This window comes from Pagrus major, chromosome 15 (genome assembly GCF_040436345.1).
Source record: "Pagrus major chromosome 15, Pma_NU_1.0".
In the NCBI taxonomy this organism is placed as follows: Eukaryota; Metazoa; Chordata; class Actinopteri; order Spariformes; family Sparidae; genus Pagrus; species Pagrus major.
The window spans coordinates 1,146,952-1,171,308 of record NC_133229.1 but is presented as its reverse complement, the minus strand read 5'-3'; the positions used below and the strand labels follow the sequence as shown (position 1 = coordinate 1,171,308).

Below are 24,357 nucleotides of genomic sequence, written 5' to 3'. Positions count from 1 at the left end.
TGCAGGAAAACACCTGTTTTAGCCCTAATGAACTTGCGTTTGGGTTTACAGTGCATGGGCCGCTTACTCTGTTATATGGACCAGTGGCACAATCTACGCTGCAGGTGGATGTGAGTGATGTAGGTGCCGGCGCCATGCTGCTTCAATTTGACCAGAATGGTGTTGAAGGTCCAGTGAGTTTTTTCTTTAAGAAGTTTAACTTGTATTAGCTAAATCATTCGGTGATAGAAAAGGAGGCTCTTGCCCTTAGGTGGGCACTGCAACATGATGACCACTCCAACCCAGCAGGGTTCCCTGTCCCCTTTTGCTCGTTCTCGTCATCATTATCTTGTAGTCCGGTGTGATCCTCTTTCAAAGCTCATCACTACCTCCTCTCCATTCTCTCACTGGACCATTGCGACGTGGCTGTTCAGTTCTGTTTAGTTTGCTACTGACATAAACCTAAGTTCAGCCCTCTATGCAGCCCCTCAGTGGCTTTAAGCACTAGGTTTAGCCTCTACACTGTTTTAGCTGCTGAAGGTGGAGCTAGTTCAACCTACTTTATATACAGTTTAATACAGGGACGCCAGATATGTTTTGAGGGGTTGTGAGATGACTGAAAGAAAAAAAAAATTCTGATACACAAATCTATTTTTATTTATTTTGACTTTTTCTGTAGCCTTTCATTGAAAAGAAAGTATGTGAGAACTTCAGAGGGAAAAATCTGTTAATAATGTATATACATCTGAAATAAAAAATATATATATTTTTTTTGTAAAGGCTCATTTATGCTCTACGTTAGAAACACATACAGCTTCCAAAGTAGCTGCCTTTCATGTGTATTTCTGCACATTTCCTGAAAGCTTACTGATGCAGACCAATGGAGGAATATCTCTGGTGGTCGGGGGGGCAGTGTAGCATTGTAGCCAATAGTTCAAGCAAGACACGAGCACAGGACAAGATGAGGGTTTTTTTGAGGAGAGGCTATCAGTTGGTGAGAATGTTTAAATGTCTGTATGATGTCCGTGTATCACCCGGGCACAGAGACAGTCACTACAGAACAGCTGGGAGGAGATAAGACGGGAATGAAATGTGAGTTGGACGGTGGTGAAGGAAAAGTAGAGGTCCTTGCGAGACCTCTGACTGTTGTGGTGGTGCCCTCTAGTGGTTGTATTGCTTAACATCCATACGAACGATGGAGGCCTTCAGGATGCATGGAAGTATGTGGACAATGAAAGCTATAGACATATCTATTTTCATATGAAAAGAGAGCATTAATGAGTTGAAGAAAATACAACAATTCCCTATAAAATGTATTGGAGAGGAAGTATGAAGAAGCATAAAATGGAAATAATAAAGTACAAGTACATGTGAAATTAAAATAAAATATTTGAGATTTATAATATTTGTGACATTGTGTAGGCCTATGGAAACTGTCCAGCCTGCAGACATGGAGTTATCATAATGTGTCTTTAGGTGTACGGATGAACAGGATGTTCTTCAAGTAACCACTATCTTGTTCAATTACCCACTTTTATAGCAAACCAAATTTCATGAAAATCGGTTCTGAATTAAGCAAGTTACAGTCAATTTTGTACCAAAATCTGTATCTTTCAATACACATTGTATTTGTTTAAGGGTGGATCTTGACCTCCCCAAGACTGCGCCTGCACAGACGCATCATGGCCAATGAGGTATCTACATTTCTATATCTATGATTAAAACAACATACTCTGAAGAATGAAATAAGACAACAAATTAATGTGTTTCTTTAGAAAATAAGATAAAATGCTGCCACTCAAATTTATCTTTAACTTTGTTTACTGTGTGTTTTGTCTCTTTTTTGGCAAATAAATTACAAAATACAAGTTTAGGGAGGTGGAAGCGTACGAAAAAAAGGGCCTGAAATCTCTGCTGGATTAGTCACCCAATATTATCATATGTATATTATTGATAGAATATCAATGTTTAATTTTTTTAATATTGCGTTATGATCAATATTGGCACAATATCGCAACACCCACAGTCTCAACATCAACACAGGTCAACATTACTTTATAAAAACTAAGCAGGTACCACAAGGTTCTGTGCTCGGTACATTAGAGTTTACAATCTACATATATAAAATTATTGCATTAGAAATTATAATATCCACTTCTATGCAGATGACACAGTATTGTATTGTTGTTGATCTTTTCCAACTCAAGCCATATCTATATTTCAGTCTGCTTTTATTGTTCTTCAGAAATCTCTAAGTAATGAATAAACAAAATGTGTTTTAAGGCCCAAACACACTGAAAGCAATAACTGATGTGTCTTGTTTATTGTACAGCAGCTGTAGAAAAAAAGCATCTATGGTCACTCTTTTGGCACTCCAAAATCAAAACAAGTTACGAGTACGGATGTCGAGGCATTATGCTTTATGATGCTTTTACTGCCCATTCGGCCATTTCAAACAATAGGTGTACTTCAAAATGTGCACGTCAGATACTGAAAGTGAATTTACTCTCACCACTAATTAGGGCCTGAGCAATGGAGGCACCAGGGCCCGAATACGGCACTGTAGTCGGGTTTCTCTTGTAAAAGAGATCTTGATTTCAGTGAGATTACCTGAGTCACTTTTCAATTGGAGCAGGTCTAGACTAGTTTTTCCCAATCTTTCTTTCTTGGGACCCACATAAATATTTTGTCCTATGGTAACTGTAAGCCCCACATTGTGTTGTGAAATGGTAAAATGAGAAATGTATAGGGTGTGTGTGTGTGTAGGTGTTACACTGTCCATTAGGGATATAAAGTTATCAAAAACTTATGGTACCATATCATCACAATATATATAGTCCACAGTATATTTATCACAATATTAACAAATAAGAAAAAGACTTGAAGACATGTGTACCGCATTTATTATTTGTATACAGTTTGTTTTACTTTTTACTTGAGGTCCTTCTGCTTTCCTTCTATAGTAAAATAAAAGTAGCCAGCCATGTCCTAGGCATGTGTGAAAATTAACTATACATTGTCTTGGCAATGAATGATTGGACTATGTACAATTACAAAACAAAACATCAAGCCAGCCAATAGTAGTATGAATTCATACTGATTTCCCATGTTATAACCATGAACCTTATAGGCAAAATAACCACATCTAAGTTGGTAGATATCGTCAGTCCCAGGATGGTATCACAGCATTTTTGAATCGCGATATTGCAAAATTTGGTATATCGTTACATCCCTACTGTCCATAGTAGTGAAACAGAGCAGAGGAGATCAATTGATAGACAGACAGACAGACGTCACTTAGTTCAGTTTCTTCGCCAGCTGCTTTTTGTGTTTGAAAAAAACTTCTGGCCCTAATTCAGTTTATCTACCATTGTAGCAAAACACAGACAGAAGGGCAATGGCAGGGATGTGAAGGGACAGTCAATTTGACAGAGAGAGACGGAGAGAGAGACAGAGAGAGCTGCAAACCATAGACAGCCGGTTGCGCCTCCCTGCTGATTTTCAGCTATTATTATGAATGCTCTGATTAACAAATGTAAATCAATTATGCTCTGTTTGTGAAGACAGTTTTGTTTAGGTTTGTTCAGTTTTAACAGCTAGCACCTGTTCCTGATGTACAAATTAAGCACTGGATATACCAACAAGCTCCCCTTATGTGGCTCAAAGGTGTATTGCAGATGAAAATCCCAAATAAAAGACTATGGAAGGAAATTCTGCAAATGTATTTGGAAAGACTACACTAAACCATACTCTTTGAACTATCTATCGAATGTAAAATACCTAATGTAAGATGTAAGATGTGATATTATAAAGACATATCTCCTCTGCTTGTAGTTCCAAAGTTGAATCCATAGCAAGACAGACTGCAAGATAAATATAGCACTGTGCACCCCAGCCCCCGCCTTTCAAGCCTTTCTAGTGGGTTATGACACATAACACAAAAAGCAACAAATGAGAGGACCTCAGTGATGCCTCATGATGATATGATAGGCTGTGACAATAGGAAAGCAAGTGCAAAGCATTGACCTCTGCATGACCCAATCTTAGGAGGTCAACAGATGGCAAACTACATATGACCCCATGGGATCCTAATGGACAAAATGGCACTAGCTACGTATGTATTTTTTTCTCTGTTCACCTTGAAGCTTGTACTTTACAGGAATAAATTCTAGATGAATGTGCTCAACAATTACGTTCAAGATGCCAATCAATGTTGAGAAACAGGAAATGTATAATATGATTACTAAAAAAAAAAAAGCAAAAGCAGAAAAAATAGGGATGCACAATATGGATTTTTTTCAGCCGATATTGATAACCAATGATTATCTGTTTCTCATGGCCAATACTGATAAAATCACCAATAATTTCACATTTTGAAGATATTAAAGAGTTCCTAAACTGTAGGTTATTCACACCTGGGGTTAAGAAAGGCTAAGATGTAGTACGCAAAGAGGATGATTTAATAAATTGTCCAGCTCTTTGAACTTTGAAGACTTTTTCCCTTGTCTCCTTGTAGAACATGTGTTACAAACTACAATAATGTTTTCTTCTTCTGAAACTGTAGAAAACGTCCACACCAGTGATGACACGTCTGGTTCTCTAGTCTACACTGCATGGCTCTACACAGGTGCAGCAGTTTGACGTCATGAGCGTGACAACAACATGCTGCACTTCTTTTTCTTTTGTTTTTGGCGGACTGCAAACCAAATTTAAAAGGTGCCTACCACTGCTACACTGAAAAAAATGACTTTTTGGCCCTGTAATTATTAGTTCAATTATCTATATAAATTCTACAAAAAAATACGAATTCAGTGCTTTTACTTTACCCCACCCTTCTAGCTCCACGCCTCCCGTTACAAGTCACTGAAGTTGAAGTCCTTTGAAATTTTCAATTGTTGATACTGATACAATAGACTTGAGTTAATTTATGATTGAATATGTGTATTTGTGAACACAATAAAACGACCACGGTCTAGTTTGAAATAATTGCTGTCATAAAAGTTTTCGCACTGCTGCCATGAGGTGTATTTTGAAAAAAAAAAAAACGATGTGCGTACTCGATGCGGACGGCCACGCGGTCTCCGTGTACATGCACTCGGTTTCACTCAAGTCTTCACATCGACCTGTTTTAAATGTGACACCGAGCTGACACGGTACGCTGGACTATGAAACCTCAAACGTCCGCAGACAGTGCGCGCGGGTCAGCGTCGCTCACAGTATGGGTACAGTACACCCGACTCTGTGGGAGCCATAACTGTGTTGGAGGAATGCATTGGTCTGTGCGTAGCCGGCTGTGAGTCAGGTGTTCAGGGACCGTCTGCAAATTGCAACATTAAAGCAAAATCCAATTTATTCAAAAGGTACATTTTATGCATGGTAGAGTCAGAAACATAATGTTGCATATCTATAGATTTCTGCTGTCTATACTATCAATTTGGAGAACTGTTTTCGCTTATTCTTGTTAAATTTATTATGAACTACTTTCAATAACTTTCCCTTTGTAAACTGTAGTGTAACAATAATGTCACATCACGTACACCAGCAGTTACCCCGGTCTAACCAGCAGGTTATGTTATTAGTTATGTACTTATTATATAGAAAGTATAACTTTCTATTGTTTGATGAAATTGTCACCATAGCACTATGTAAAGTGAGTCACTGCTTCAACAGTCTTTAAGAGCATGAGGAGCATCAGCCTTTGTATGCACAATAGCAACTACTTTGGACTACAAAAACAAGACACCTGGCCATACAGGTAATATTACAAAATAATGTACACATAATTTGTAATATATGATATGTAAATTTAAAAAAATGAAATATCAATGTGCATCCTTGAGTTAGTAGAGTAGTAGTAGTAATTAAGTGAAAAGCATATAGATAACACTTTTTTTTTTTTTTTTACAGAACATAGGACCTTCTGACTGCTAATTTGGACTCCACGGCTGACACAAGGTAAGATCAAATTAGTAATGATTAGGTTTAACTTGTCACATAATTTCTTTATGTGTGGCAGTTTGGTTTAATTTTGAGATGTTTAATTTGTATGTTTCAGGTGCCACAACATGAGATGGATGTATAAGATATGTGGCTTTGAGTCAGAGAAGAGGTTGGGATTGTTAAAACACTACAGACTAATGCATGAAAATGGTGGTCGCAGCCAGTCAGTCCCTTGTCTTCACACTGATTGCCCTTGCTCGTATAAAACATTTAATGCCCTTCAGACCTATTTGTCTCGACACCATGTGGAGATGGTCACACAAAGTGGACCTCTTTCATTTACTTGTCTACTTTGCTGCTCTGGTTTTTTGATTCAGAGAAACAGTATTTTGAGCATCATGGCAGCCACGTAAGGAAGTTTGAAGCAGTTGCATGTGTCTTCAAAAACTGCAACTTCAGTACAAATATTTATTCCACCTTTGCTACACATAGACACAGAAAACACCAGTCACACACCCTTGAGGATTTTAAAACTGAAGTATTAAAAAGCCAACCTTATGAACCCATGTTTGCTCAGGATGAGACCTGTGTGGAAGAGAGCTTAGAGCTTTGGGATGGGGAACCACAGGAGTTGTCTCAAGATATAACGGAGAAATTTGGCCATCTCTTTTTAAAGTTGGAAAGCATGTTCAATGTCCCAAACAAATGCATTGATGAAACAGTAGATGAGCTTCAGTTTATATCCATCTCTGCATCTGGTCCACTTTTAAGAGATGTGGTGGTGTCCACCTTGAAAAGCCATAATTGTGATCTGGATCCAGCCATTATCTCAGATTTAGTGAAACATATTTATGAGACACACCCTATATTATAAGTACTGCCTTGGGGACAGGTGGGCCTTTCACAACTTCATACAGGAGAAGAGAATTCATGAAGAAGCATTTTTCAGTTGTTGAACCAGAAGAACACATACTTGATAAAAAAGAGGGCAAAACCTTCCAGTATGTCCCAATATTGCCCTCCTTGGTGCAGGTCCTAAGTAAGTCTTTTCAAGAAAACACATTTGAAGGTGAAAACAAATCTGAAAATGACTTTAAGTACCAGACATTTCGTGATGGACCTCACTATCAAAAAAAAGAGTTTTTCTCTGTAGAGGAGAACAGAGGGAGTCTCATCCTGTACATTGATGACTTTGAGGTATGTAATCCTCTTGGGACATCTCGAAAAAAGCACAAAGTCACAGCTGTCTGTTGGGTGTTGGGAAACATTCCAGTGCAGTTACGTTCCACATTGACATCAATCTACCTTGCAAGTCTGTGTAAGACTGAAGACACCAAGCAGTTTGGATTCCAGCGAGTTTTAGAGCCACTGTTAACAGATATCCAAAGCTTGGAGAAAGATGGTCTTTTAGTTCCAGTGTTAGGGAAAGCCATTAAAGGGACTGTGGTCAGCGTGGTGGCAGATAATTTGGGGGTGCACTGATTTGTCGAAAGCTTTGCAGGGTCATACGTCTGCCGGTTTTGTGTTGGGGAGGGATCCAAGTTTCAGTTCAATTAAGTGAGATCTGGGTCTTTTCATCAAAGAACCAAAGATCAGCATACACTGCATGTACAGACAGCTGTTTCTAGTCCAGATCACACTTCTTGTTATGGTGTAAAAAAACAGTGTGCATTGTCAGAAAAACTTGAACATTTTCATGTGACATCTGGTTACCCTCCAGATGTTTTACATGATCTGCTGGAGGGCATTGTTCCAGTGGAACTGGCTTTGGCATTTGATAACTTGATCAAGAAAAAATATTTTTCTCTCATGGAACTGAATGATGCCATTTGCAATTTCCCATACAAGTGGAGTGATAAAACAAATCGCCCTCATCTCATTCCTGCTAACTTTTCGACTCGAAAATCAGTAGGGGGCAACGCACATGAAAATTGGTGCTTATTACATCTTTTGCCTCTGATTATAGGTTTAAAAGTACCCGAACAAGAGCCTGTATGGCAGATGCTGATGACACTGAAAGACATTGTGGACCTTGTCATGTCTCCAGTCCATACAGAAGAAAGCATTTGCTATCTTGACAGCATCATTTCAGAACACCGAAGCAGATTCCTTGATGTTTTCCCCCAACATAAGCTCATTCCCAAGCACCATTTCCTTGAGCACTATCCTCAGCTCATTCGGGAATTTGGCCCCCTAGCTGCCCTCTGGACAATGAGATTCGAGGCCAAACACAGCTTTTTCAAGAAGGTTGTCAGACACACTGGTTGTTTCAGGAATGTCTTGCTGTCCCTTGCAAATAAGCACCAGCTCATGGTTGCATACCATCCATCACATGCTGTCAAACCATCACTTGCAGTCACAAAAACAACAGAGGTCTCTTTAGATGTGCTTAAGGATGATCTAAAAGACCTGGTGAAATGCAGATTCCCTGCTGTTACGGCTGTGCATGTTGCCAATAATGTGTGCAGTTTAGGCACCAACTATGCAGTAGGAATGTTGTTGTGTTGTGGTTCCACTGCAGGACTGCCTTACTTTTCTCAAGTGTTGCAGATAATGGTGATTTGTAACAAACTGACTTTTTTTGTGAGACAACAACATACACGGTACAATGAACACCTGAGGAGTTATGAGCTGGAGAACACAGGGAGTGTGCAGTTACTTGAGCAAAGAGAGCTTAAAGATTTTTATCCTTTGGCTCCATACACCCTTGCAGGAAGACGCCTGACAACTTTGAAGCACCACATTTGCCTATCCTTTTAAGTATGAGGAGAGAAGCTTGTGAATAAATGTCTCTGTGTATTTCTCTTCTCCGTTGTTGCAGCTTCTTCCTGTTGATATGGCACCCTCAGCGAAACTGCGGATCATTTTTGGGGAGGATGATGTCCGCAAACTACTTTTACCTGCGGGCATCCCAAGCACACTTCAGGACCTCACTGATGTTCTTCGAGAGACATTTGATACTACAGGACCATTCACTGTTATGTACCAGGACATGGATTTCGATGGTCAGTTCTTCACTTTGACCTCGATTGAGGAAGTACAAGATAAAGCTAACCTCAAAGTAGTAAAAACTGAACCAGTGATCTTGAGTCTCACTCCTGTGGACATGTCAGAAGTCGACAGTCTTTTCTTATGATGTAGACCTTGCACTGGAAGCAGAAAAGCAAGCTTATGAAAATGTTGGCACACTTTTGAACAACCCAAGAGTAACTAGTAGCATTCTTGAGAAGCTCGCAGAGACTATATTTGGCTTCACAGCATATCCAACTGGTGTCCAGATTTTAGCTGTTGCTGAAGCCTTGGTAGAAAAATACCCATGCCTCAAAGAGCCAGGGTCTTTTAATGGCCTATATGGTTGGCAACAGAGGATAAAGTATAAAATGGGCAACTACAGGGCAAAGTTAAGAGGTCGCCAATTAGCCATTCCAGAGCCCGAGGTGAACACACTGAAGAGACGATGCTCCAGTGAAGAGGGTTCACTTAAATGCTTTAAAAGGCCAAAAAAAGCTGAAGTCAACTATCTGCCACCACTGCCATTTGGTGAAACTGAGGAAACCTTAGAGAAGGAGAGACTAGATTTGCTGAAGGAAATAAAGAAGAAGAACAATGAGAGGGCAATTAATGAGAAAATGGAGAAGTCTTTCGCTATGAGAAGAACAGAGGTTGTCAAGGATTGCCCCGCACTCCAAGACCTCTTGGAGAGATGGCCTTCTCTGTTCTGTGAAAATCAGGTAAATCCAGTTCTTTTTCATGCAGCAACTAAGTGTATGTGAGATCTCATGAGTCATCTTTAACATGATTTTGTGTTTTTATCTCTCATTTCAGATCAAAGAGGAGTTTAAACGAATAACCACGATGCATCTGGAGCAAACCTTTTTGTCCAGATTGGACAGGTACACCACCAAACTCCTGGAGATATTTCGGAGGAAGGGCGGGACTACAGGGACCAAAATAAAACCAATGTTGGACTCACTGAATGAGGTAAAATTTCAAATTATTTTAATTACATAATCTAATGATGAGGTCATACACACTGAGAATGTATCACTCTTTTATTTAATCTGATCAGTGTCTGTGTTGGCCTGAAACTGTTCTCCTTATCCTGTCACTGTGGCCACAATTAACAATTTATGCACATGATTTTCTCCACAAGTGTATACAAACCTGTCATCTCTCCCTTAATATGTGCTCAAAAGCAGAGAGATTTACAGAATTTTCAAAGTGACCCTCTGAGTGTAATAAGATCACTTCCTACTGCCCATAGACTCCAATACAATCATTTCCCAAAAAAAGTGTGTGGGAATTCCTGTCCTTGCCTGGTTCATTTTGTGATAGGAGGTACTGTTATGTTGCGAAAAATTCATTTGCAGGTCCAGTGATGAGGCAGAAAACTTCCCTCACTGGGCAGAGACAGAGTTTCTGGACCCACAGATTACGACATGCACTAGACATTGACTCTTGTCTCAACACACATTGTTAAGAAATTCATGTTAAGTTGCACACTTCACAACGTTAGAATGCAGTTGCAGGCTTACATTCCCCATGGGCAACTTTCTGTTTACATCTGTATGTGCTGTTATGTATGTATGTTACATATGTTGTGTTATGTATTCTCTGCAATAAATTTTCTTTTTGTGTTTAATAGCATCATGTCGATGGCAGAAGGGACATTATCATCCGTTGCTTAGTTGAGTATCTTGGAGAGAGTGGAGAGGAGCTGATCAAAGACTATCAGGTATCTGATGATCATCATGACCATATTAAAATGATTGTCTAGCCTTATAATCTGGTCTTCACTTGTGATATTATATTGAAGGTCAAAGATTCTCTACACTTGTGATGTTTTTTAAAAGAGACTCAAGATGCATATTTTAATCAGACTTTTAACTGATTTCTTAAATTCTTTTTATGCTCTTACCCTTTTTTTTAAAATCATATTTAATCTTTATCTTATCTATCTTAAACTTTAACTTGCCTTTTGTCTCTGTTTTTCTGACTATTTAATGATCACTTATTAACTTCATTTTATGAAATTATTTTATTTAATTTAATTTATACCTTTTATAACCTATTTTACTGATTTAATCCCTCAGTTTTCAGCTCCAGTGTTTCCCCCATGGGGACCTTCCACACTGGGAGTAGTTCTGGTCTACCAACACGGGTGCTGTCCCATGGACAGCTCCAGCCTGGGTGGCTGGAGGGCTCTGCACCTCTGTGTGGAGCCTCCTGTCTGCCCGGGCCAAGGTGGCCACTGTGGCGGCACTCCCTGTGGTCATGGGCGTTGACCCCTCTCAGTCTGGATGAGTATACCTCTTTGTTTTTATTTTCAATTTTTTTTTCTCTTAACCTTTTCTTTTACTTGGAATCTATTCTTAGGCCTGGACTACACGTATATGGATATTTTTTTAAGCGGATATTTTCGTCCTCGTTTTAAAAAAAAACTCTGTCCACACCACAGAAATATGTCTGTCCATACGAAGAGGCAAAACTGAAAACGATCGCCTCTGAAGCCTGCAATGCCATGCCCGGTCGATAGGTGGCGATTAGCAAAATGTAAAATACCACAGAAGAAGAACGTTATGAGCATGCGCAGTCAAACAGTCCAGAAAAAGATTCTCTCATCAAAGAGCTACAAAATTACCTGTGGTGTCCCCCAAGGCTCAATTTTAGGTCCAACACTTTTTAACCTATACATGCTGCCACTTGGGAATGTTATCAGGAAGCACGGCATAAACTTCCACAGTTATGCTGATGACACACAGCTGTATATCGCCATGTCTCCTGATGACCCAGGGCCATTTGATGCCCTTTTTAACTGTATTTTAGATATCAAGTCATGGATGGCAAAACATTTTCTTCAGCTCAATCAGGACAAAACCGAGGTCTTATTTATTGGTTCTGAAGCTCAAAGACAGATGATTAATATAAAATTGAACGCCCTGGCATTACAACCAACTAACCAAGTAAAAAACCTTGGAGTTATTTTTGATTCAGACCTCAGTTTTAACCCACACATCAGAAACATAACTAAGACAGCTTTTTATCATCTAAAAAACATTGCCAGAGTGAGACCATTCCTTTCCAAAGCCAGTACAGAGACATTAATGCATGCTTTTATCACCAGCCGCATTGATTATTGCAACGCTCTACTTTCTGGTCTCCCAAAAAAGAACTTGACTCAATTACAACTACTCCAAAACTCTGCAGCACGGGTGTTGACTAAGACCAGAAAGACAGCACACATCACACCCATTTTAAAGTCTCTGCACTGGCTACCTGTCTGCTTCAGGATTGATTTTAAGATTATTTTATTAGTTTTTAAAGCTCTTAATGGCCTTGGCCCAACTTATTTATCAGATTTGCTTTTATCGTATGAACCCTCCAGAACCCTCAGGTCCTCTGGTCACAACCTTTTAACCATTCCAAAAGTGAGAACAAAAACTCACGGCGAGGCCACCTTTCAATACCGCGGTCCACGTTTGTGGAACAGCCTCCCAGGGCACTGGAGAATGTTGATACTTTTAAGAGCAACCTTAAGACCTTCCTTTTTAGGCTGGCTTTTAGCTGAATTCTATTTATGTATTTATTGGTTTTTATCCTGTTTAAACCTGGTTTTATTTGATTTATCTATTCACGTTCTATTCATTTATGATTGGTTGATTATGATTGGTTGAATTTTATTTCTTCGCTTATAAGCAGTTATAGACTTTTAAACCTCTTTTAGTATTTTATCATTCTTAGTTAGTTTTAGAGTTTTATTATTTTATCTTTATTTTATTTATTTTACTGCCTCTAGTGTCTCCTCAGTGAAATACATCGATGATAGCGTTTCCTCAGTTCCGCAATACCTGTTGTTAGTGCCCTGTTTCATTTATCACTATTTAGTTATTTATTATTACTCACTTTTTTATTTTTTCCTGTTGGGTTTTTAAGTAGCTGGGTGTGGCTGTGGCTGTGTATGTGTGTGTGTGTGTGTGCGTGCGTGTGTGTGTGGAGGGGGGGTGGTGGGGGGGCTGTTGTTTAAATTGTTGCTGCTGCTGTTTTTAATTTTTGTAAAGCACTTTGAGCTACATTACCATGTATGAAAAGCGCTCTACAAATAAATTTTGATTGATTGATTGAGAAGAAGCAGTCAAACGGCGGCAGTTAGGGTAAGAAGTTATGGCAAAGAAAACGAAAATAGAATCTTTTGTGTGGACCGACGATGAAGTGGAGTTGTTGCAACAACGTTACGTTAATGTGTAGAGCTGAGATGAGACCTAAAAGTGCAAAGCACACATAGATAGCCCGGTACATGTCGGCCATTGTTGTTGACAACCGTTTTGCTTCAATGCGCATGTGCGAACGGCTTGTTGCTAGGCGCTTGACGTCATCGCGTCAACACCAGCTCCGTTTAACATCGCTACACGGATCCACTCAATCGGATATTTTTTTATTTCTCCACTTTTTTATCCGTTTAAAAATATCTCCGTTTATGTGGGTGAAATCGCCGTGTTCGTGTGGTTGAGAGGCCCAATTGGACAGAAAAATGTGCGTTTAGGAATATATTGTATTTGTGTAGTCCAGGCCTTAGTTATTTCTAATTGTGGCTTATTTGTTTTCACAGGACGTCAGCCAAGAAGCAGTGAAAGAGGACTGCAGTAATTGCATGATGAAGATCACCATCATCCACCCCAATGTGGCAAAGGAAAACCAAGATCCCGTGTACGTGTCAGTCATCATTTAGGGGACAGAAGTTCTGGAGGACTGCGGAACTGTGACAAACGCTTGCCTCCTGCTCATGGGTGTCATCTATGCTGTCAACTTGAAACTGAAATATACGTTTGAAGTATTTCAGAAGCTGTTTCTTGAGTTTGACATCCTTAAAATGTCAGCAAAGGTCCAGTCTCTCCACAAGAAACTTGTAGCGTGAGTGTTCTAGTGTTATTTGTGCTTTTGTCCAGCACAAACAATCTCTTTACATTTTGTCAGTGATTCTGACAGTGATTTCAAGTGTTGGTCAGTTTTATATAAGCTCTTTTTGTCCTGATCATCCTGAGAATGTCAGCAAATGTCCAGTCTCTCCACAAGAAACTTAAAGCACCAGTGTTATTTGTGCTTTTGTGCAGCACAATTTGTTTACATTTTGTGTCAGTGATTTCAAGTGTTGGTCAGTTTTATATAAGCTCTTTTTGTTCTGATCATCCTGAGAATGTTAGCAAAGGTCCAGTCTCTCCACAAGAAACTTAAAGCGCCAGTGTTATGTGCTTTTGTACAGCACAAACAATTTGTTTGCATTTTGTGTCGGTTTTCTGACAGTGATTTCAAATGTTGCTCAGTTTTATATAAGTTCTTTCTGTCCTGAACATCCTGAGAATGCTCGCAAAGGTAGTGATTGCAACTGTTAATGGACAGAGTTGATGTATGTATTCTTTACTGTTCTGAAAGTTGATTAGAAGAAAGGGGACAGTGCACGCTGAGTTTTTGAATAGCATGTTTTTTTTCCCTGCTAAGGCCAGCTATCTGATTGGTTGAATCTTTGAGGATTTTATTAATTCCTCCTCAATCAACTTCTGCCTATAAAATCCATGAGGAAGTGAAAGCTTCAATCTTTTGAAGTTTGTAATAGAGCCCAATTGATGGAATTACAGAATTGGAAGGGAAAAGTCAACTGTAACACTGTATTCGTTTGTATGCTGGAATATCAGTCCTAAAGTCAGTTGGTGCTTTGTCATTCCGCATTTAATTTTTCAAATTCTACACTGCTTTACTTTTGAGCTTTTTAACGGTCTCTGAACTCCCTTGATGTATGTACTCTATATATATGTATATATGCACTGTTTTGAAATTTGCTAGCAAGAAGTTCTATGGCCATGTGTTTGTGGTTATAATGTTATGTAGATATTTTAAATATATCTATGCTATTTCAAATGTGAAATAAAAGTGTCTTTCAAACATCCCTTAAGCTGCAAATATTTGTTTTTGGAAAATATTGAATTATTATTTAATAGAATAGTAAAAATATTTACTTAATTCAATTAATATTAACTAATACATTCATAATAAATATTACTTAATAATTACATAGAATATAACAAAGAAAAGATGAGTAAGAAACACAAAGAAACATCAGCAACGTTTACTTGGGTTTTGTAATTAGATGCAATGGTAATCTGAGTGAAAGTTACAATCTATCAGGTAAGTATTGCCAGTGCAATTTACTTGTGTATTTTTCATGAAAAATAAGTGGTTCTAGTAAGTAAATATTACTTAGAAATAGCCTGAGTAAAGATTACAAGCACTTTCTGTGTGGAAAAACTTGCCTAGCTTTTTTTAAGTAAATGTCACTCCAAAAGCTTCAGCTTTTTTCATTCCAACACCCCTCCAGATATGAAACACACCATAGTTACCTGAAAAACATTTGTACACTACCTGAGTATACGGTCGACTTCTGATTGGTTACAGGGGTTTTGGCCCTTCAGCATGTTGTTCAGAGGTTCACTGATCCACTGGACAGCAGTCATCACATGTTCAGCTCTCTCCTGACTTTTAGCTTTCCAGTCCAGTGAAGTCTCCTTAGGCCCTAAATGGCTGGAGATGGCAGCTGAGGACATGCTCTGAACACCAAGAGAGGGAAAAAATTCTTCAGAATCCTTACAGCCCCCAGTTGTCAACATCCTCCTGAACTCTACACAAATACTGTGCACACACTTATGCTCCAGTTTTTACCTAGGTGCATGTTTGTGCTGGAGCAGGTTTGAGTTTGCATTTATTCACATATGCCTTCAAAAAAGCCTAAACCTAGGGCTGATAAACTGAATCACCGCTGCCTCGCTACGGACACAGTCACCTCCACCTGACCTGCAGCTGTGTGGTTGGCGGGTGGAGGTGCACTATTTAATATCTGCTACCTTCATGTCAGCTCTCCTCATCCACAACATCCTTCTCTCTCCACCGTCTTCTGTTCACAGACCACTTGCACTGCTTTTTCCAGTCATGACACATTACTGTTAATGCTGAAGACTGACAATGGGCTCCTCCATAATCCTACAGCACAGCTGTGTCCAGCTAACTGGATAAAAACAAAAGCCTGATTCTTTGTTAAAAGAAATTATTAAAAATGTACCTCCTTTTTTGGGTTGTACTGGATTGACTGCCTTTGGATCCTGAGTGTAACTTTAAGAAAATACTTTTCTTTCTTTGGGTAATTTGCCCAACAGGACAATAAATCATGGAGACACTAATTTCTGTCTTAGCATCAATTGAAGACTTTTATGATAATTTTTATGTCACTGTTTGTCTTTGACACTATACAATAATGTATGACAGGAAATTAGGTGAGGTGAGCGGACATGCAAGAAAGTACTTAGATTGCATGCTGACTAAATGATTAATGTGTGCGACTTTGAGCACTTGGCCACCACAATGACTGATCTGATAAGATTATTATTTATCTATGGGACTAAGGAACTAGCCTCTTCCTCCTGACAATGACTAATTGGTTATAGTACTAACTATAACTATTGAGTAGAAGCGTTGATGCTTGCCTATTGGCTCAGCCCTAGGAGTCTGCCCTCAGTGACCTCACAATTACCTCGGTTCATGCTTTCTGGCTTTTGTGATAATGTAAAATCTGAAATGGCAAGGGTCAAGGGTCATGGTCTGATTGGTTCCTTCTCCAGCTGCCTCTTTACATCAGATCCCAGTACTGCATGCTTGAAGAGGAAGGCAAGGCACTAATAAATCACATCTCTTTTGTTTAACCTTTATTTGTTCAGTCTTTACTCTTGCATACTCGCGTGCATACACCGAACCCAATATCCAGATTCTGTCACATAAGCTTTTGTCAGCCACAGTGCAAGAAGTTCAGAAAGACACAGAACATCGACAGATCAACATCTGTTGTATTGGACCAGTTCTGAATTTTACCTGGAAATTTTGTGTCTGCAGTCATAAAGGCAGAATGTGCCTCATGAATTTTACCTTTTCCTTGTTGCAGATGATACAGAACACCTCTGTCTCAATGGATAGTTGTCCTCCAGCATCAAAAACCTCCCTTCCCTGAAGTCTGCTGATCCTTGGTGGTGCAGAGAGGTTTGCAAAGTAATTTGCCTAAAGTGACAGTTAATGGTTAAAAAAATTAGTACATTTTCTCCTGACCTTTTCAGCATTTAAAGTTATGTGATTCTTTCACCCTTTGAGCTGGAGTGACATCATCAAATGATAGTTTCAGAACTCATGCCCTTGATTAAAAAGCACCTTGTGATAGTAATTTGCAGAGTAATTGACATTCACATGGAGATGTTTTAAAAACTGCTAAACATAAACATTTACCTGAATGTACACATATTCACCATTACATTCAGGGACAAAGTACAAGAAGTATGTTAAACTCCTCATTTACCAAATGATCTGAAGCAATTTTAAGTCACTTATAATGCAATGCAGTTAAATTACAATATTTTTCAGACATTTTGAACTTTGGTGAGTGATCAACCCTATAAGCAAAACCTTTCACTAGCTTACCACACTCAAGACACAAACACACACACACAAACATACATTTCTTTTTTTTTGTGAACAACTGTTTTATTGAGATTATGATTTCACATGACAAGGTCGAACAGTGCAAACATTTTTAACATATCCCTCCCTCCCTCCCCCTGGCGGCATCCCCCCTCCCTCCCACCTGCTCTCTCGGTCTAGTGTCTTACAATCCTACTGAGTGCCTTTATTCTGAACTGAGCAGGCCTGTTATAGCCGAAGCAGCTCTCTTCCATGAGTCCATTGTAGAACTTTTGGCTTTGTTCACCCGTGCTGTAGACAGTTCTAACATGACCACATCCTGAGAGTATTCCAGCCATTTCCTAGCGTACAGTTTGTGAGGGGGTAGCCAGCGTTGTACTATCAGTTTTTTGGCAGCCGTCAAGCCAGCCAACCAAACCTTGCGTTGTTTCTCATTCAGCCCCAAATGTGAATCATCATTGAGCAAAAGGAGAGTTGGCTCCAGAGGTACAGGCTTATCAATCATATTAGATAAAGTCACTGTTACCTACCTCCATAAGCCATAAACCTCTGGGCAGTCCCATACCATATGCCTAAATGTTCCCGGTGTGTTCAGGGAGCACAAGTCACAGTTCGGGCTGGTTGACAGCTTCATATGATATCTCAAAAGTGGTGTCAGATAGGCCTTCTGACACAACTTATAGTGAATCAACTGGTGGTTGGGGTTCTTGGACACGTGGAATGTGTTCTCCCAGACATTTTCCCAGTTTGTCCTCCTCCGCAACGGCCAAGTCTCCAGACCATGCCTTGGCCAGGGGTTGCTCTTTCTGTGTGTGTGTTTGAAGTCGTGAATACACAACTGATACGAGTCCTCTAGTGTTTGTTGTGGATAGCCAGTCTACGACAGGATGTGTCTGCAGCTAAGCGTTCGTCCGCACACCATAGGCGCGAAGAGCCGAACGTAGTCGGAGGTACAGAAAGCGAGATGTCGTTGGCAGATTAAAAAGAGAACACAATGTCTGGAAGCTAAGCATACTCCTTGGGTCAAATACATCTTCGAGATTGTACACTCCCTTTGAGGACCATGATGCTGATTCAAACGGCTTATTCCCTGAGATAAAATTCTTGTTCCCCCAAAGTGGAGTATTCAGATGCCATTTCCATTTCCCCCCCAGACTCTTCTCAACCTTGAAATTTCATATCGAATTTGTAATAACAGGCCCAAAGTGTAACGTGCATTGGTTGATAGTTAGTCCAGAAAATAAGACCCCTTCGAGTTTGTATGGAAGCACTAGCGCATCTTCTATATCTCTCCAGGCTACCTGAGAGGAGCGGTCAAGCCATGTCTGAAGCGCGCGTAGCTGAAAGGCCTGATGGTACCTCATAAAATTTGGGAAGGCCAGCCCACCCTCTCGCTTTGATCGCTGTAAGGTGGAGAGTTTAATTTTGGGATGCCCACTATTCCAGATATATTTTCGTAGCAGAGAGTCAACGCTCTTCCAATATCCCGCCAGAGGAGGGAGCGGAATCATCATGCTAACAAAGTTGAGGCAATCCTTGTTTGCAGTGAGGCTAGTAATTTAGTCCATACAGCTATGTCACGTTCCACCTCTTTAAAGATGTTTTCATAATTTGTTTTTACTATATTATGCAGTGAGGGCTGAATCTGGATGCCCAAGTACGTGATCTCTGTTTTAATGGGAATATCATAAGGCAAAACTACCGCTTTTGCGGGTTCATTCAGGGGCATCAGAGCTGACTTCGTCCAGTTGATCTTATAGCCGGACAACATCCTGAACTCTTCAAAAGTGGCTAACCGAGAGGGTATTGACTTTTCGATATCCGATAAGTAGATAAGTACGTCATCAGCGAAGGCCGATATGGCATGCAACAAGGTTTTAATCCGAATAGGAGCAATGACCTGGTTCTCCTTCAGATGATGGGCTAGCGGTTCTAACGAGAGAATAAATAAACTTGCCGAGAGGCCGCATCCCTGTTGAGTCTCACGAAAGATGGGAAAGGGGTTCGAGAGTAAGCCGTTCGTGGACACCATGGCGGTGGGGTTAGCATATAAAACACAAATCATGACGACAAACCCTCTCCCCAGGCCAAATCTCTCCAGGACCACCCACAGATACTGCCAATCGAGCCTGTCAAAGGCCTTTTTGGCGTCGAGTGACAGTATCGCGCATGAAGTCTTTACTTGTTGAGTTTCATGAATTACGTGTATTAGGCGTCAGATATTGTTCACTGCTAGTCGCCCTTTCATGAAGCCAGTCTGATCATTATGAATTAGTTTGTCCATGTATCTCTCCAAACGTAACGCCAGCACCTTAGAGTACAGCTTCTTGTCTGAGTCAATTAACGAAATCGGTCTGTAATTGGAGCAATCAGTTTTGTCTTTCCCTTTTTTAGGGATTAGCGAAATCAGGGCGGCGTTAGTGGGAGCAGGGAAAGAGCCTTTTTCAACCGCTGATCGGATCGACCCCAACAAAACTGGCCCCAAAATATCCCAGAAGTGTAGCAAGAGCTCTGGCGGTATGCCATCTGGGCCCAGCGATTTCCCTTTATTTGTCATCCTAAGCGCAGCCTCCAGCTCCTTTAAGGATATGGGATGACCCAGATCTGTTGCTTCCTGCTCCCCTAACGTGGGCAAATCTAGATTGCTCAGAAATTGCTTACATTTCTCTGAGTCAAAATTAAGCGTTGATTTATACAACTCCTTGTAAAAAGAGTGGAACGTGACATTTATCTCTTTTGGGTCAGATGTAAATTTATTATTAGCCATTTTGATGGTCTTGATTGATGCTCTGGATTCACTTTGCTTAAGCTTCAGCGCCAATTACCTGCTTGGTTTGCTTCCGTTAAAATAATAGCTCTGCCTGACTCTGTGCCTGATGAATTCCGCTCGCCTCCTCAACAGATCATTAAGCTCCACCCTGACTCCCCTCAGTTCTTTTTCCACCGATTTAGCGTATTTACCCTTTAACGGCTTCTCAAGTATATGACACTTTCTTTCTAACTCGCAGATCCTGCGGCTCCTCTCTTTTTTGAGGTGAGATGCATAAGAGGATGTAAAGTCCCTAATACAACCCTTGGTGGCCATCCATATATACGAGGCATCATCTACTGTGCCTATATTATTGGCTACGAATTCCGTAATCCTTTTCCTAAATTGTGCTACAAATACTTCATCCTGCAGAAGTGTCGTATTAAAGCGCAATCTAGGTTTTTTATTGAATCTGTGACTAAGATCTATCATCATCAACAGCGGGTTATGGTCAGATAGTGTCGTCAGCACCTGTATCAAAAACCTGACTAAATATCAAAATTGAGGGATAGTTAGTAGGAGCTCTAGTGCCCTCCGACCATTGCGTCTGCAGGTCACTTCCGGTCCCCCCCACAAACATACATTTCTGCAGGCTGAGTTTATGTGCGCTTACCCGCCAACACCACAACACTACACTGTCCATCAGAACTTACTCATATCAAGCAATCATCTCACTTGCTATTCAGCGTCAAGCTGCAGCTGACAGTACACATGGCCTATCTTTTGTTTGTGAAAAATGTTTATATTGATTTGGATACAATGACATGGCTGGCTAACTAGCTGGTCTTATTGTAATACATAGCGTGAAAATATATTTACTGTTTGTCAACTGTACACAGTGTTATTGACATTGAATCTTGCTAGCATTATGTTAGCTTTCTGGCTAATAGCTGACACATAGGGTTCAATGAGCTGAGCAGACTCATTTATCTCATATCAAACCTTCAGGTGTGGCTTATCAAAAAAAAGATTTTGATCGCAAAATGCATGAAAATATAAATGAATGTTATATATAATTATAATTATTTTTTCTTTTTCTGTTTTTTAAGTGGGATAATGGCCTTTGAGGTGTCCATTATCAGGAATGAATGCAGTGCATCGGACGGTTCTGGCCTCCACTTTCTCCACTAATTCCTGATAAAATGACCGTTGGGCATTATCCCTTACTTACCCCATAATGTTAACTATTGTCCAGGATGACACGGTTGACATTATATTCATTTTATTAAGATTAATGCTTTTATTTGTAAAATTTCAATGTTTGATATTGTGATATTATTACATCATTATGAGCACTGAGTTATTTTACTGTACAATTTTGAATTTATTTTTTTTATTTTCTGTCTGTAGTGATTTCTTCATAGCTTATTAATTTCCTTGAAAAAGTATTTTCAGCATGAATCCCTTTACATAACATAAATATGCATTATTTATAAACATAAATTATGTTTAAGAGCAGTTAAAATTTAAATTAATGTGGAAACTCATAAGGTGCTCTCTTTAAACATATTTTTTTTAATGGAGTGAAGAAAACAATAAGTATGATGGCAAGTATTGTAAACGTTTTTCAGACATTTTGCAGTTTAAATCACATGGCAGCGTTAAAATGTAGGTAAAAAATTTGAACAAGTCATGCAAAAGCAAACACATTTTAATGATAAAAAATAACTGTGAACGTTTTACTTTGAGAGCTTTAAATATTGGTAACTATCTCAGTTCATATATGTATCATATTTTATTGATCAAAAAAGTTTAAATATGTTAATATTTTGATAAATAATTCATGTGATCCTGTATGAATATTTTGACTGGTCGCCTCACATTATTTTCATATTTTTTTAAATTGTTAGCTCATTAGCTTATGGCTCAGTTAGCTGTGGAGCCAGAGGCCTTGACAGTTTGTCTGGATCGGGACCTTGGATCAAAAGAGGAGTCACCATCATGAGCGATGGGGCTTAGCTCAACTGGATTTGGCATTAGAGTGAACACGGCTAGACACTGAACTGGGACATAGCCTCCTTGACAGACTGAGGTCAGTTTGACCACAGGGGATACAGTATGGAGGTGATTTACAGCAGCTCTGACTAGGACTATGACTCCAGAGATGACAAGACAGCAGGCAGGGACGGGGGAGGCATGCAGCAGTTGAAAACTAGAGGAACCAAATCTTACTCTGTGAATTGAGGATTCATTTGGACCAAACCAGAGGTCATTGTGGAAAGACAAACCAGATTGTGTTGGTGAGTTTTACTTATGTTGAGTTTGAATGAAGTGTGTTTTATGACAAGTTAAACTTGAATTCAGACTGTGCACAGTTGTATTTTTCTGTTTAGTGAGGAAAACTGAAGTAAAAGTATTTCATTTCTTGGCATTTTGTGAGTTTATTTTGCTCATTTAAAATTGAGTGGTTTGTGTGAGTTTGATTCCTGAAATAATTTTCATAATCACTCATATTTAATCAAATGAATTTCTCCTATGGGGGATCAATAAAGGTACATCTTATCTTATCTCATATCACATGGGCCTATTAGTCAGGATAAGATGCAGCTGCTGGTACCCTGATTATCAATTTTTCTTGGAAACAAAGTGTCTGTAATCAGATTTCCCATAGATTTTTTGTGAACCCCCAACCTTAAAGTTTAAACTGTGTTTCCTGTCTAACAAACACCTGCACATGAAGAACAAGCTGCAGTTTGTATTTTTGCTGTGTATTGTGTCCAGTCGATTCAGGTGGCTGGTATCTATGGGTGAGTACGAAAGGAGACTCTTGGGCCTTGGCGGAGGTATACGCTCTACTGAGTGCCATTCCAGTTTAGTACTGTAATATAATATATAATATAATTAATAAGCTACCCTATAGTTTTGTAAGTAATGGTTGTGGTGTGAAGGCTCCCACAGCTGTATTGTTTTTCTTTTTAAAACTAAGCTCAGTCAATGAAGAGAAATGTTATGGAGTTTATTCATATCTGGATAAAGGATTTTTTTATTTTATTTTATTATATTTTTATTTTGGTGTGCTTTAGCTTTCTTTGCCACTTTTCAGGCTGAGTTAGAATAAGACAACTTTCCATTTTTGTAAATGTTGGCCATTTTGAGAAGTCTCACTTAATAAGGTTCAAATGTTATTTAAGAACTAAGCTCAGCCAATGAATAAAGAAATGTTAGGGAGCTGATCAGGTTCAAATCTGGATGACACAGTAAGCGTTGCAGCGTTGCAGCGTTGCACTCTTTTGTAACCATGACGGCAAAACGAGATCAATACATTTGAAGTAGGAAACATCTGGCTCACGCATTTTTCAAGCACCTGAAGGCAACACTAGACAGGAGCTAGTTGGCAAAGTAGTAGTAAAGTGAGGCTGTGTGTACTGCGTGTACTGTGTGTACTAAGTGTAATGTAGAAACCTCAGTAAAATATCTCGAGCTGTTGACTCATCTGGTAACTGTACAGCAGGAAAACAAACTCCTACCAGGTAACCGTAGACGTCTTCCGGCTTGTGTAAAAAGAGCTCGTTCAGCGCTCTCTCCATCTCCTGGGGGACTCTTTTAACCTTGTAAAACTCTGCAGCAGCATTTTTAATGTCATAGAATTCCTGCTCCTCTTTAGAGAGACGGCTAATAAACCCTTGGTAAGACATATTGTCCGGCTATCATCGCGCTGTGTTGTCTGTTACCACGGAAACAGCCCGTTCAAGCGCCCAGGAAATCAGAGTGACGCCGCGCGCTCACGTGTAGTGAGGCTATTAATAAATAAAAGCAGAAAAGATAATGGCCCTCTCCATTTATTTATTTATTGTCCATGGCAGATGGTTCTGGAATGTTTGCTGCCATGTCCTACGGCTTTGTAAATCTGCAAAGCAAAAATAAATTAATGAGTAGCCTAATTATAGCTGGTAACTGTCCCTTGTCAACGGTGAACAAACGGGGCGAGGTGATTAAAACCGATGGATGAGAAACATATTTAAAGAACCAAGTTTATAGTAGGGAAAAAAGAATTAGAGAGAAACACACACACACACACAAGTGCGAGGTCATAACATTAATTCATAAATAAGAAACATCATGGAGGTGTGAAGAGAAACGGCATGCTCTCTGTCAGCAGTGATTTAAAGTACATGTGATTTGAA

At 39.6% G+C, this 24,357-nt stretch overlaps 1 protein-coding gene across 1 annotated transcript in view; it reads right to left on the bottom strand.

Moving 5' to 3' along the window:
- eno4 (enolase 4) overlaps positions 1-23,868 on the bottom strand; it is a 50,459-nt gene extending 26,591 nt beyond the window's left edge. The window contains exons 1-3 of the mRNA XM_073482223.1: positions 23,701-23,868; positions 16,882-17,010; positions 15,331-15,515 (exon numbers count right to left, since the gene is read on the bottom strand). Of these exons, the coding sequence (XP_073338324.1) occupies positions 15,331-15,515; positions 16,882-17,010; positions 23,701-23,868 (482 nt within the window). The remainder of the gene's footprint in view (positions 1-15,330; positions 15,516-16,881; positions 17,011-23,700) is intronic.
- Between the last annotated feature and the right edge of the window lie 489 nt (positions 23,869-24,357).